Source organism: Cynocephalus volans, chromosome 3, assembly GCF_027409185.1.
Source record: "Cynocephalus volans isolate mCynVol1 chromosome 3, mCynVol1.pri, whole genome shotgun sequence".
NCBI lineage: Eukaryota > Metazoa > Chordata > Mammalia > Dermoptera > Cynocephalidae > Cynocephalus > Cynocephalus volans.
Window position 1 is genome coordinate 2,297,049 of NC_084462.1, and position 13,533 is coordinate 2,310,581.

General features: G+C 53.1%; 1 protein-coding gene across 1 annotated transcript; it reads right to left on the minus strand.

Moving 5' to 3' along the window:
• Positions 1-261: 261 nt before the first annotated feature.
• Positions 262-10,350, minus strand: IL4I1 (interleukin 4 induced 1). The gene is made up of 7 exons (XM_063088706.1): positions 10,272-10,350; positions 5,541-5,779; positions 4,854-4,966; positions 3,960-4,161; positions 1,869-1,937; positions 1,446-1,582; positions 262-1,093 (listed from the first exon to the last, which is right to left on the minus strand). The coding sequence occupies exons 1-7, from the start codon at positions 10,348-10,350 to the stop codon at positions 262-264; spliced, it is 1,671 nt and encodes a 556-aa protein (XP_062944776.1).
• Between the last annotated feature and the right edge of the window lie 3,183 nt (positions 10,351-13,533).

The window sequence follows — 13,533 nt, forward strand, 5'->3', positions numbered from 1 at the left end:
AAGGGCCTGCTGAGCTGCACTGACACACTGTGGCTCCTGCCAAACAGCTACTGCCTATGTCAGAAAAATAAACTTTAACCCACTGGCAGTCGGGTTTTCTGTGACTTGCATCAGGATCCATCTGTGCCTCGGTCTTGTGACAGTTGGGGATGGTCATTGTTATTTGGGGGGGGGGTGTGCGGTGTGTTGCCGGTGCAGGGATCCAGTGGGGATGGTCATTACCAGAGGTGCAAGGCAGCGCTAATGGCTTCCCAAAATACTTTAATGCACGGATACATGTCCCTGCCCCAGCCCCAGCTCCTCTTGGCTGGCCGTGCGCATGTGCCCCTCCCGGCTGTTGATCCTTATGGCTGCGCGCAGCGCGGACTTGACGGCCGTCTCCACCCAGCCGTGCGGGCGGGCTGTGTGCTCACCGGCGAAGTAGAGGCGGCCATAGGGGACTGACCAGTCGAAGTCCTGCTCGTCGTCCTGGTTGGAGTACCAGAGCATTGGCGGCTGCACCACGAAGCCACCTTGGCTGTACGGGTCCTCCGCCCAGCGCTTGATGACGCCGGTGCCGTCCCACAGCCGATACACGATCGGCCCATGCAGCGCCGCCACGTCGTCAAGCGCCAAGCGCAGCGCCTCGCCCAGGCTCAGACCCGCGAACTGGGCTGCGGAGTCCGACCACGTGTACGAGGCCAGCAGCAGCGCGCCTTCGTGCGGCGGCGGGTAGAATATCATGCGCGATGGGCGGTCGGTGTTCGAGTGGCCGCCCTCGATGTGCTCGTCGTGCCAGAAGGGCCGGCGGAAGCTCAGGTAGACCTTCGTGGCCGGCACGTAGTGCAGTCCCCGCAGCGCCTCCTGCCGCTGGCTCGACAACGGCGGCGAAAAGGTCATGCGCTGCAGCGCCGACCCACTCGCAGTCAGGAGCACCACGTCGGCGGCCAGCTTCTTCGGACCCCGCGCCCGGCCCGAGGGCGCGATGTGCACGCGCACGTCGTGCTTCCCCTGCGATACCGCCACGACGGGCGCGTTCAGCAGCAGGGGCCCAGACAGGATGCTCAGCAGCGCGCGCGGCAGCAAGTCCCAGCCGCCCACGATGCGGCTGAACCTGCGGGCGGGACAGAAGAGTGATCCGGCTCGGCCCCAGCCCTCTCCTGTGGTCCGGCTCCCAGGTAGCCCCGTCCACGCCCCGTCGTTCTACACTATTGGCCTCTCCCTGCTCTCCGCTGACCCCGCCCATCCCCGACGTTCCTCGGAGGGACCCGGGACGCACAGGCAAGCCCGGCCAGACCGGAGGGTCCCGCGTCTCCAACCCTTTCGCCTCTTTACTCACCCCTTCAGGCCACGCCCTTCCCTCCGGCTCCGCCCTTCCGATCACAGCGGCCCCACCCACGGCTCGTTACTTACCCAGACTGCTCCCCCCGCCCGCCCAGTCCCTGTTGGTCGGCCCCACACCTCACCTGAGCCGGTCGCTAAGGCAGCTGTGGGCCCGCAGGGCCTCGGCGAAGCTGAGATAGAAGAAGCCATCCTTGGACATCACGTCTCCCAGAAGCCGCACGGCCGGCTGGCTCAGGTTCCCCTCCCCGAGGAGGTATTCCTGTGGGTGGGAGCGGGCCCAAGTGAGGGCCCAGGTAGGCTGCACCTGCCAGCCCCGTCCCCACTCCTCTGGGTGTCACTCCTTGGCTGGGCCTCCCGATTCTCTGACACATCCCTGGACCTTAGCGATTCGGTCCCCCTTCCTGTGACGGATGAGGGAAACTGAGGCCCAGAGAGGGGGTGTGTTCAGCCCCGGGGTCAGGCAGGGAGGCAGTGGCAAGTCGAGTTCCTGGGTTCCTACCTTCTAACTCTGTTCCTCAGAAAGCAAAGCCGAGGCCCCCACTCACCAGAAGCATGTGTCTTTCAAACTTCTTCATTGCCTTTCTGCAGCCCATTACCTTGAGATCTTTGAGGGCCTGTTGTGGAACAAGCAGACAGTGCTGAGCTGCCGGGGCCGGAAGAGCAGAGGCCAGGCCAGGAGCCAAACCAGGGTTCTCTTCCTGGTCCTGCCCATGGCCAGCCACTTACCACTCTCTTTCAAGCCCCCGGGCCTTTGACCAGTTGTGCCCTCAGCCTTGCCCTCCATTGCCCCTCAGATGTCACGCCTCTGGGAAGTCTTCCCAAACCTTTAATTTCCCCCATTCCCCAGCGTTCTGCCACCCGGTTGTCACAGCTCATCCCATTTGGGTGTTATTTTGCCTGTTTCTGTGCTAGCCTGTGAACTCCATGAAGGTAAGGAACCTGTCTGTCTCAGCTGTGCTGTGTTCTTCTAGTGCTCAGTAATTATTTGTTGCCTCGATCCTTGTGGACATGGACAGAAGCTAAGTCCCCTCTGCCACTGTTCAGCACTGACAGGGCATGACTGCTGAGGTTTATTCACTGGTCCCTCCCCTGCCCATGGCTCTCCCATGGCTCCACAGCACTTGGAACCACAGAATTCCAGCCCCTCAGCCTGGTGTTAAATTGGCCACCATCTCTTACAGCAGCTCTGGTTCCACAGAACAATGTCCAGTGCCCAGACCACCCTCAGGGCTCTCCCACCTCCACCCTGCTGCCCTTGCTGTGCCCCTGCCTCATCCTTGCCTGGCATATGAGTGGCCATCCTTCATTGCTCTGTCCAAATCTCCTCCCCTCCCAGAAGGCTCGCTGCCCCCATCTAATTTCAGCCCTCTTCCTTGTCCACCTGGCTTCTCCCTCAGGGCCAGGGAACTCCCAGAGGAAGGATGTGCCCCCTTTACTCACTCACTCCCTCACTCGCCTCACATTTCCCTAGGTTCCCTGAACTGTTCAGTACCAGTGCACAGAAATGACCTGGACTTGGCCCCCACCCTTGTCCAGGAGGGGAGATGGGCAAGTAAGGGGCCCTCTGAGTTGGGTGTGGGCAGCTCCTCCCTAAGGGCATCAGGGAAGGCCTCCTGGAGGAGGCAATGTTGGAGCTAGTTCTTTAGGGATGAGCAGATAAAAAAGGAAAGACATTCCAGGCAGGGACAGCAGTAAAGGCATGGGCATGGAACAATGGACAATCAGAGTGGGTGTGAAGGCATATAGAGCTGGGTGCACATGCACCACCATGAAGACTTTGGGGTAACAAAAATTTCTTGCAGGGGGAAGATGAAGCTAGAGGGGTGGGGAAGTTAAGATCATTCAGGGTTGGAACCTGAGCCTGAGGGGCTGGGACTTTGTCCTGGTGACACTGGGGAAGCCACAGCGGGCTGTGAGCAGGGTCAGCTCTGGGTGTGGAAAGTCCCTTCTGTTGTCAGGCTAGTGGGGGACTGGAACCTAGGCAACTGGAGAAGAGGCTGGGGTGAAGGTCCAGGGTAGAGGATGAGGCCTGAGCTGGGGCAGGGACAGAGGTGGAAACAGGGCAAGAATCAAGGGGCAGGCTGGGAACTGACATTGGTGGATGTGGGAGGGGGAGGTAGGGAGTGAAGATGCCTAGGGATCTGCCCTGTGACTGGGGGGATGGATGGAGCCATTGTGAGATTGGGAAACCAGGGACTATGAGGGGTTTAGGGGATGATGCTGAGCTCAGTAGAGCTGGAGGATCCTGGGGGGTGGCCAGAGGAGATGGACAGGGGTCAGTATCTCAGGAGAAAGATTTAAGAGACATCGGCCTGCAGATCAAAGTCTAGGCCAAAGGTGTGGGAAGGTGAGGTTGTCCAGGACAGTGTGTGGGTGAGAAGGGAAAAAAGAGAACAGAAGCAATGGGGCTTTGAGAATCACAGTGTTCATGGGGAAACTAAAGGTTGAAGAGCTGGCAATGTGAAACCAGAGGGATAACAGAAGGATGAAAAGCGAGGCCAGGAAGGAGGCCAGGGAGGAGGCTGGGCCCAGTAGAAGAGGTGGGGGCTATGGGACAGAACAGAGCATGAGGACGGGGCAGAGAAGTTCAGGGGCAGGGGAACAGGCTGCAGGGGGATGCAGGTGGGTACGCCTACGTTGTTGAGAGCCATCTGGTAGATTTCTTCCGGTGAGTGGCCCTTTTCCCTGGGACTCAGGGCGTAGCCCAGCTTCTCGGGCATCTTCTCCACCACATAGTTCCGCAGCTTCACTTCATTCACTTCTGTCCATGTGTTCTCATCGTACTGGGTGAATTTTGTCAGGTTGAGTCCCAGACTCTTGCAGAGCTTGTGGAGGATCCTGAGGTTATGGGAGATGCTGGGTGAGGGCTGGGGCCGGGTAGGGTGGGCATAGGTGGCCCCATCTCTAGTGTGGTTTGGAGAAGAGAGGGGGGTAGTTGGGATAACTGGAGATAGGCATAAGGCTGGGGATGGGGCTAGATTTGGGGTCATTGATGCTGGGGGGTGGTGATGTAATAGGGACAAAGTTGGAAGGCTGATGGTAGTACCAGGATTAGGATTGGTTTAGAAGCAGGAGTTGGCTTTCATTGGAGATAAAGTAAGACCCCAGATTTGATTTGGAAATGAGGACAGAATTCAAGTTAGATGGAGGTTTGGGATTGAGAAGGGGCCTGAGGTGACTGAGGATGTCAGGGGAGGTAGAGCTGGAGGCTTGGAGGGGACAGGGGTAGAGTTGGCTTCAGCTGGGGCAGGGCTAGCTGGGGGTTCTGGCTGGATAAGGTGGCCTGAGCATTGCAGGAGGCAAAGTGGTGGGGCTGGAGCCAGGAGACCATGAAGTTGGGATGAGATGAAAGATGTAGCTGGAGGTTGGATCTAGACCCAGCTTGCTTTGGCGGTCTAGGCTTGGTGGTCAGAATTGAAGTTCAAGCTGACACTGATGCAGGCATCAAATTGGGGCTCTGGTTGAGTCTGAGTACAGAGGTGGGTCTGGAGGGGCCCCAGTGCCCGCCTGGTTGCCGGGTCAGGCCTTACCTGTGGGAGCTGGGCATGCGCATGGCTCCCAGCTCCCCAATCCACCCTGTCTTCTGGTCCCGGTAGGTGAGGATGCGGCCCCCGATCCTGTTATCTGCCTCCAGGATGGTGACCTAAAGGATGGGGGTGGGGGTGAGCAGGGTCCTTCAGCTCCCCTCACCGACTTAGACTAGAAGAATTCCTTTCTTCATGGGAAGTGGGAGGGGCTGGTGGGAGAACAGACTGTAGTGAGCATTTTCAGGCTGCAGCAGGAAGGCCACCGGCTAGACTGCAGAGGGACTTCCCAGCTCAGGGAGTGGGAAAATTTCCCGTATACATAGAAACCCCTGGGCTGGCCCATCCTCATTCTCGGACTTCAGTGAGAGGGACAGTGTTTAGACCTCAGGGGGCACTTCCCCTTGGTAGTTTCCATCTCCACCAACACAAATCTTCATCCCCATTCAGTGGGACTTCCCTCTGGGATTAGAGAGAGTGGGGCAGGAAGAGTTAAAGACTCTCAGTGCAGACACATTAGAGCACGGGCTTTTGGGCCTCACTCCCCAGACCAGGGTGGAAAAGATAGCTCCTTCTCTCTACCTCCCACCACCTCTAGCCCCTCAAGTGGGGATGTGGTCAGGTCCCTCCACCCAGGGATTTGCAGCCTGCAGCAGAAAGGACTCAAAGTAGACTGCAAGCAGCACTTCTCACCTTGTGTCCTGCATCGCTGAGCACCTTGGCAGCCACCAGCCCAGCCACACCAGCACCAACCACAATCACCTTCTGGGGCTTTGAAGTTCGATTGAGGCCCAAGGTCACCACCCTGAGCAGCTTCTCATAGTCAGGATCGTGCATGCATCTCTCAAAAGGGTCCTGGCTGGGGACAGCCTCCCAGTCCAGGGAGGCTGCCAGGCTGAGGAAGATGGGCATGAGGACAAGGAAGCACAGGGCTGGGGAAAAGCAAGGACAGAGTCAGTGGACAGGCACCGGTGAGGTGAGGAGAAGAGGTTCTACCCCTGTCCCAGAGCCCTCTCCCCTCCCTACTTACCCAACCGGGCCATGACTCTTAGGTGGGAGATGGTGTCTGGGGTGGAGGAGAAGTGAGAGTCACTGTGACAAGGCCTATGTCCCCCTAGTCTGACTCCATCTCCCCGTAGGCTGCCCAGCTGCCTGCCTCAGCTCTTGCTCCAAGACTGCCTTTCTCTCTGGACCTGTGTGTCCCCCGATCCCATTCCTTCAGGGTCCCCAGGACCATTCTCACCTGCCTTCCTCACCTGTCTGCCGTCCTTTCTCCCCCTCCCCCCGACCCTCTCCCATGTCCTTTGTTCAGCTCTCTCTCTGCCTCCTTGTCTCTCCTCTTTTCACTCTACCTCTCACCTCCTCCTGTCTCATCAGCTCTGTTTCTATTTCCTTCCCTCTCCCCCTGCCTCTCAGTCTCTGTTCTCTACAGGTGGCCACACTTCTCCACCTCCCGCTCTCTGGAACAGCAGCAGTTGCTCTCCTCTCTCCCCTTGGCAGTCTCTGCCTCACCTCCTTCTCTCTACTTAAACTAGCTGAGCCCCGCCTTCCCCTCCCTTTGGGAAATCAGGCTGGGGGGAAATGAAACTGCTTTTCTGGAGTTGCAAGGTTAGATGCTGCAAGGTCAGATGCTCAGAGTCTAGTTAAGGCTGGAGTGGGTGGCCAGTGGTGGAAAGGGGGTCGGGAGGAAATAAGTCAGTCTATTTGTTTCCTCTTGCCCCAAATAGTTCTGGGGTGGTTGGGAGGCCAGAAATAAATGCTCAGGTAACCATGCTAAGGTGGGGATTGCCCGTCAGCCTGCCCCAGTCACTGATAGCAGGGTTCCTGTCTCTGCCCTGCCCTGTGCTCTCTCTGCCTCCTTGACTCCTGGTCTCTGGCCTTGGGGCTGTGTGTCCTCTGAGTCCCTCTTTGTGTCAGCTGTCTCTGTCTCCTGCAGGACCCTCACGGGCTTCACTCCCCTTTCCACATGACACTCTGAGCCTCAGCCTCCCCCTTCATGAAATGGCATAGCAGTGGGGTTTGCAGGCAGCAGCACAGGGGTCAGGGCATGAGCTTTGGGCCAGCCTGCCTGGGTCCTGAGCCTCACACCTGCTAGCCAGGGGCTTTGTGCAAGGGCCTTCCACTCTCTGTGGCTCCATATGCAGCTGTCAAATGGGGCCATCACAGTGTTGTAGGATTAAGTGAGTGAATCCAGGTAAGTCCTGTGAACAGCACCTGGGTCAGTACTAGGACCTTCTCCTTTGGAAATGCCAGCTACTGTGACTGTGGGGGCACCAGGAGTGGCCACCTGGCAGGTGACGCACCCAGGATATATGCTTGTCCCTCCTTCCCATCCCTACCCTGACAACAACTGTGGTGCTCAGGGGAGGGCGTGGGTGGCACCTTGGAGAAATGGCTCCCAGGAGCCTTTGCCTTTTTCTGCCTTTGGCCCTCTCTGAGGGATGGGCGGCAGTAAAAACCAGATGACCTGGCTCCAAGGAGTCCCCAGGAGGGGCAGCCCTGGGCAGCAGGGGACTCCCAGCTTCAGGGACTTTAGCTCTGAAGTGGGTGGGGTGGAGAAGCAATAGGAGGGACTTTTTCTTGGGGTAGAGGAAAGGAGCCAGGGCGCGGGTGAGGAGGAAAGTCAGAGGGAGGCAGATTCTCTGTAGCAAGGTTGGGGGAAGAACAAGATGGGAAATATTCTTTCTTTCTTTCTTTCTTTTTTAAAGATGACCGGTAAGGGGTCATCACCTTGACTTGGTGTTGTCAGCACCACGCTCTCCCAAGAGAGCTAACCGGCCATCCCTATATAGGGATCTGAACCCGTGGCCTTGGTGTTATCAGCATCACACTCTCCCGAGTGAGCCACGGGCCGGCCCAAGATGGGAAATTTTCAACAGTAAATCAAAGAGGGATGTGGTTTGATGGAGGGGAGGGTGTGGGGGTGTATGTGAATGAGTCAGAAGCATATGATGTAGGGGACTGGGGGAAGGCAGTGGCCAAGAAGGAAACAAAAGCAGAGAGCTGGACAGAGCCTCCGAGACTGAACACTGAGAAAGCTCAAATCAGCAAAAATAGTGACCAGAGAGATTGTCCCCATGGTGAGCACCTGCTTGGAGGCTGCCCTGTGTTCAGGGCTTTGCCGTCATTGTGACCCTCACAATATCTGCACTTGACAGATGAGGAAACTGAGGCTCAGAGATGGCAAATGGCAAGTAGGTGGAACAGAAATGGACGTGGAGGCTCAGAGAAGGAAAGGGACTTGCCCAAGGTCCCAGAGCCTAGGTCTCCTGTCGTAAACTTGGCCACTTTATTCACAGTGACGTGGTGTTTAAATGCTGTGGTATCATGACCTTATTCACCTATGCCTTGCCAGATCCTGTGCTCTGCAAACATGACTTCTAATCCCAGACCTCCTGACCCAGAGAGGGGAAGGCACTTGTCCTGGGTCCCTCAGTGGGGAATGGCAGCGCTGGGGGTTCCTCACCAGGTCCCGCCCAGCTCCTGGTCCCAGCTCAGAAGACCCTCGGTTCTACAGCCTCGTGACAATGTCCCACAAGAGTGAAAAGAAACAGAAACTACCACAGAAAGTGGTGGGAGACACAGAGCCAAAGGGCTCCTAGGGCGTGTCTAGGCAAGTTTTTGGGTCCCCAAAGTGGGTGGTTGGGGCCCTGCTGGGTCCCTGGTTCTTTCCCACACAGAGCCGCTGTTCCAAGCTTCCCCTGGCTCTGGGCACATTTACAGCTTGCCTTAGGGACTGTGGAAGAGAAATGCAGTGCCAGCCTCATCCTCAAGGGATCAGTGGGGGAAGGGCAGGGAGGGAAACAGAGCTCTGTTCACAGAGAGCATCACTTGTTAGTAACGAGCTCAGACTCATGAATCAGGGATGGGTCCAAGGCAGGGTCTCTCCACCTCGGCACTATTGACACTTGGGGCTGGACTACTCTTTATTGTGAGGGACTGTTTTGTGCGTTGTAGGATGTTGACTAGGTGCCAGTAGCACTCTCCCTGTCCCCCAACCAGGCATGACAAACAAAAATGTCTCCAGATATTAACAAACGTTCCCAGGGGAAGGGGAGGCCAAATCACCCCCAGCTGAGAGCCACTGGGCTAGGGTTAGGTTTACATTAAGTGTAACTCCAAAGAATGGCTCCAAATGTGGTTCAGGATGGAGACCCAGGTACAATTAGCAGGAAAATAAGAAATGCTAGAAGACCACACAGCAGAGCATACTACAGAGGATGTTTGGAGTCAGGAGGTTGTGAATAATTTGGGGATTGCTTTTTTTTTTTTTTTTGTTAAAGGTGACCGGTAAGGGGATCTTAACCCTTGACTTGGTGTTGTCAGCACCACGCTTTCCGAAGTGAACTAACCGGCCATCCCTATACAGGGATCCGAACCCGTGGCCTTGGTGTTATCAGCATCACACTCTCCCAAGTGAGCCACAGGCCAGCCCCTGGGATTGCTTTTTTCCTTTGGGCTTTTTTGGTGTATTTCATGTTGTCTTCATTCAACATGTATTATTTTTGCAATAAAAGAAAAAATCCCAATTAAGGTTAGTTTGAGGCTACATGAGACCAGGTGCTCACAGTTAAGAGGGATAGGGCCGGGTCAGGCCTGACGCCAATCTCCACTGGTAGAAATAAATGGCCTTTCCAGAATCATTCCTGATAATACTAAAGAGATTGGTGTTAGGGTTAAATTAGGAGTACAGATTAGAGTGGAATGAGTCAGGAAAAAGTGGTTTGGATGAAGTTGTGTCCTCACTTTGTGCACAGGAGACAGGACAGGATGCATGGTGAGAACTGGTTTGGGATGGGGGGCAGGAGTGGAGACAGCAAAGGTAGGAGGACAGGACAGGACAGAGCCAGAGGAAGGAGTAGAGGGGAGGAAGGCTAAATCACGTATCTGCTTCAGTTGGTTTTGGGATATCCTGATTTTATAATGGAGTTTCTAGAAAACAAAGTTAATTCTCCTAGGTAAAAAATGTTCTTCAGGGGAAAAAACCCTACCCTATTTGGTTTACTTCTAGAACCACAATGACAGTTCTAATGGGGTTTACTTCATGTTTGCAGCAGCCAGAGACCTGGCCCTAGCCCCGGCCGCACTGGGGGCCTCTGTGGCCCATCAGGGCAGATAATACCCATGGTAGCCACACAGATGTGCTAAGGACGGGGCTACTACCTTACATAGATACATATTCTTTTCTGAGTCTGTCCAAAGACCCTGGGTGGACAGAATTAAAACTTTCACCAAGTCTCAGAGTGGGGCAAGGCCTGCCCAGGGGGTGCCCAGGGACCCAGGTGGAAGTCAGATGGTCCAGGCCTGGATGGGGGAAGGGGTGCAGAGGATGGAATTACCTGAGGCCCCCTTACCACAGAGACCCCCGGCCCCGTCTTTCTCCAGTTTTTTAAACACCCTTGGGCCCTGGAAGGGGACACTCACTGCATGGCTGGCTCTGGGGGGCTTTCTCAACACCCATGGCCTTTGTGGTTAGCATGAGACAGAAGTCATCGTTGGGCATGTGCAGAACCGGGGTGAGTGGTGGTGGCTTTGTCCTGGTGCCCTTGTTAGACCGGAGATGCCAGGGTCCTGGTGTGGGGTCAGAGTGGGTGGGAGGCTGTGGAGCGCAGCCCCTCCTTTTTCAAGTGTTTTATTATGAAAACTTTCAAACATATATATAAAAAAAGAGAGAGACTAGGATGATGAACCCAAGTGAATTCATCAGCTCATATCATAGCCCTTGTTTCATTTATATTTTCTCCCTCCACCCTACTGGATTGTTTTAAAGCAAATCCCAGATATCATATTGTTTTGTAGGTAAATACTTCAGGATGTTTCTCTAAAACAGAGATCGACAAACTTTTTCTGTAAATATTTGAGGCATTGCAGTCCACACGGTCTCTGTCTCAACTCCTCAACTCTGCCCTCTAAGCAGCCAAACACAATATGTAAGTGAGTGGGATGGCTATGTTCCAGTTCCAATAAAACTTTGTTTACAAAAACAGAAGGTGGGGCTGTAGTTTGCCAACCTCTGCTCTAAAAGAACTTATCTTTAAAAATGAGAACTTATTTAAAAAAAATAAAACCACTCACCCAACTTCTTAGAGGGAAAAAAGAAAAAACAAATGACCCCCCCCATACCAGTATCACATTTAAAAATGGCTATAATTCCTTAATATCACTAAATCAATGTTCACGTTTCCCAGATCATCTACAATTTTTTTTAACAGTTGGTTTGTTTGAGTCAAGATTCAAATCACAGCCCACACTGCATTTCAGTGCTACTGAGTGTCTTTGTCAGTGTCACCTTCAGTTCTGTGGATTTGAGGGTCTGGTGTGACCCCAAGGCACCAGGCTAGGCCCTTGCAAGGCAATGCACCCATCTGGCTCCTGCCATGGGGGAATCTTTGGCATTCATGGGGGTTGAACTGGATGGTGTCTGGAGGTGAGATGGAATGGGGGTGCCCAGGTGAGTCACTGTATTTGAAATGACTAGTACCAAGGTGTGTGGGAGCTGTGGTTGTGGTGCTGTGAGACAGGCATGGGGGCAACTGGGGTCACTTAAGCCTGGCTCTATGGCTGGCTGGTGTTCAAAAAGCAGACCTGGCTCCTGAGGTGGGGAATTTTACTTCCTGGGATGTTTCTTGGAGCGCTACTGCCCTGAAAGTCTGAGGGCAGACTGTTAAAGTACCCAGATAATTTTGGGGTTCAGTGCATACTTGGGAACAGTGGTGTGCTGGAGCTGGCTCATACCAGCTCACGAGACCCGATTGTTAAATTTTCAGGATTTTTTGGTTTTGCTTTGTTAAGCCATTCATTATTAAAACATAAATTACATTTATGACTAAATAAATTTTACTGAAAACAAAGACAATACTCAAAGCTCATCACTTCCTAACTATTTGACTACATTTTACACTATTATATATGCTCTTGCTCTTGTGGCGAATTTATTGTCTCTTCCGAAATTTTCAGTGACTTCACATCAATAGCTTGCAATCAGTCATGGTGGGAATATTTACACCATGGAAAATGGCATCTGCTATAAATCAGGGCTTTCTCCCATCTCGGAGCACACCACTGCTTGGGAATCATTTGTTTGAACCTTCCATAGGAGATCAAGGCTGTCCTCTCTAGCTGTTACAAAAAATCTGAACTCTTTGATGCCAAGCTGTGCCCAATGGGGCAGGAGAACCATCCTGGGGAAAGGGCTGGGCTATGAGGTAAGCAGTTATTTGAGGGTTCCTCTGAGATGAAAAGAAAGCCATAACTGTACATCTAATTGCCACTCTTATCCCTAAACAGGGAAAAGAAATGCAATAAGAGCTTACTGTGGAGAGATTCACCTTTAAAACCCTCTGATTCCAAATTTAGTCACCACATTTGTTGTCTTCATATTACTTAATGAAGAGGAATTTAAGTAGAGGCCATTTGTATGGACTGGCAAGGAAGTGCATCTGTTTTCTTCCTGGAAAGGGAAACTGCAGTTAAAAAGGAGCCATCATCTCCAGGGTGGCACCCAGTCAGCTGCTCATCCTTTTGCAATCTTGGAAACCCCTCCCTGCCTCCCCCAGGAAGCGTGTTGGAGCCATTTCTCACATGGTTCCAGACCACTGTAGCCATCCCTCCTGCACGGGGATCCTCCTGTTTTATTGTAATCGCTTATGTTCTTCAAAGTGGGGTGCCCAGCATTCCTCAGGATGTGGAAAAAAATATTAGAACTTTAAATTGTCTTTTAAAAAATACACAAAAGCAAGCTTTCTTATGCTTAATATTCAAAATAAAATAATGGGAATACACATACATTAAAAATGTATGCCCCCCAATTTTTTTCTTATGATTGTGTGGCCCCTGCCAACTACCTCCTTGTGGGCAGAGAAACATTGCTCCATTTTCCTAACTACAATGCCAGATCAGAATCTGGTGTGAAGTGGGTGTGAAATGGATGTTGAAATAAACAATGAAAAAAAAAAAAAAAAAGATACTGAATAAATGTAGGTAAAACATAAATTACATTCTACTTTCTGGGGGAACTTGATGCCTCCCTTTGGGCAGAGGGGTCAGATATGGGTCAAGGCTCATGGACTCCTGAAATAGGCCACCGTTGTAGGGGGAAGAGCTTTCAGAGAGAAGCAACTAGGGTAGTAAGGGTCATTCTCCTCTAGTTTGTTCCCTTTCCTCTCCTGTGGCTTCTGCTTAGACAAAACTCTTGTCCCTTGAAGCCCAAGATGGTCCTAGGAAATAGTAATCACTCATGATCATGACTTTGGCTTTTAGAAACAGGGCCATAAATCTCTAAAATGTATGGAACAGCTTGGTGTATGCTGTAGATTGAATTGTGTCCCCCAAAGTTCATATATGAGAAGCTAAATTTCCTCTGTGACAGTGTTGAGGGTGGGAAATCCAATTATGGTGATTGAGAAAGGTGGAGTCTTGAAGAGGTGATTAAATTGTAGGACCATACTGTAGTGAATGGATTAAGAGTGGTGGTCAGGGGTGTGGTTCTGAAGGCTTTATTTTATTTTATTTTTTTTTTAGGATCCGAACCCGTGGCCTTGGTGTTAGCAGCACCGCACTCTACCGAGTGAGCCACGGGCCGGCCCCTGAAGGCTTTAAAGAGTGAAGGAAACTAGTCTCTTTCTCTGCTCTGCCATTTCTGCCATGTGAGACCCCTGGGCCACTGTTGCCACCACCAAGACCCTCA

What these genes read in the sequence shown, in the direction of transcription:
- IL4I1 (XM_063088706.1), bottom strand. Translation starts at nt 10,350, where the DNA reads ATGCCCAACGATGACTTCTGTCTCATGCTAACCACAAAGGCCATGGGT. An exon ending in CGCATGCCCAGCTCCCACAG is followed by an intron (nt 4,162 to 4,853) that starts GTAAGGCCTGAC and finishes CCATAACCTCAG; the next exon opens with GATCCTCCACAAGCTCTGCA. An exon ending in ACCAGATGGCTCTCAACAAC is followed by an intron (nt 1,938 to 3,959) that starts GTAGGCGTACCC and finishes GTTCCACAACAG; the next exon opens with GCCCTCAAAGATCTCAAGGT.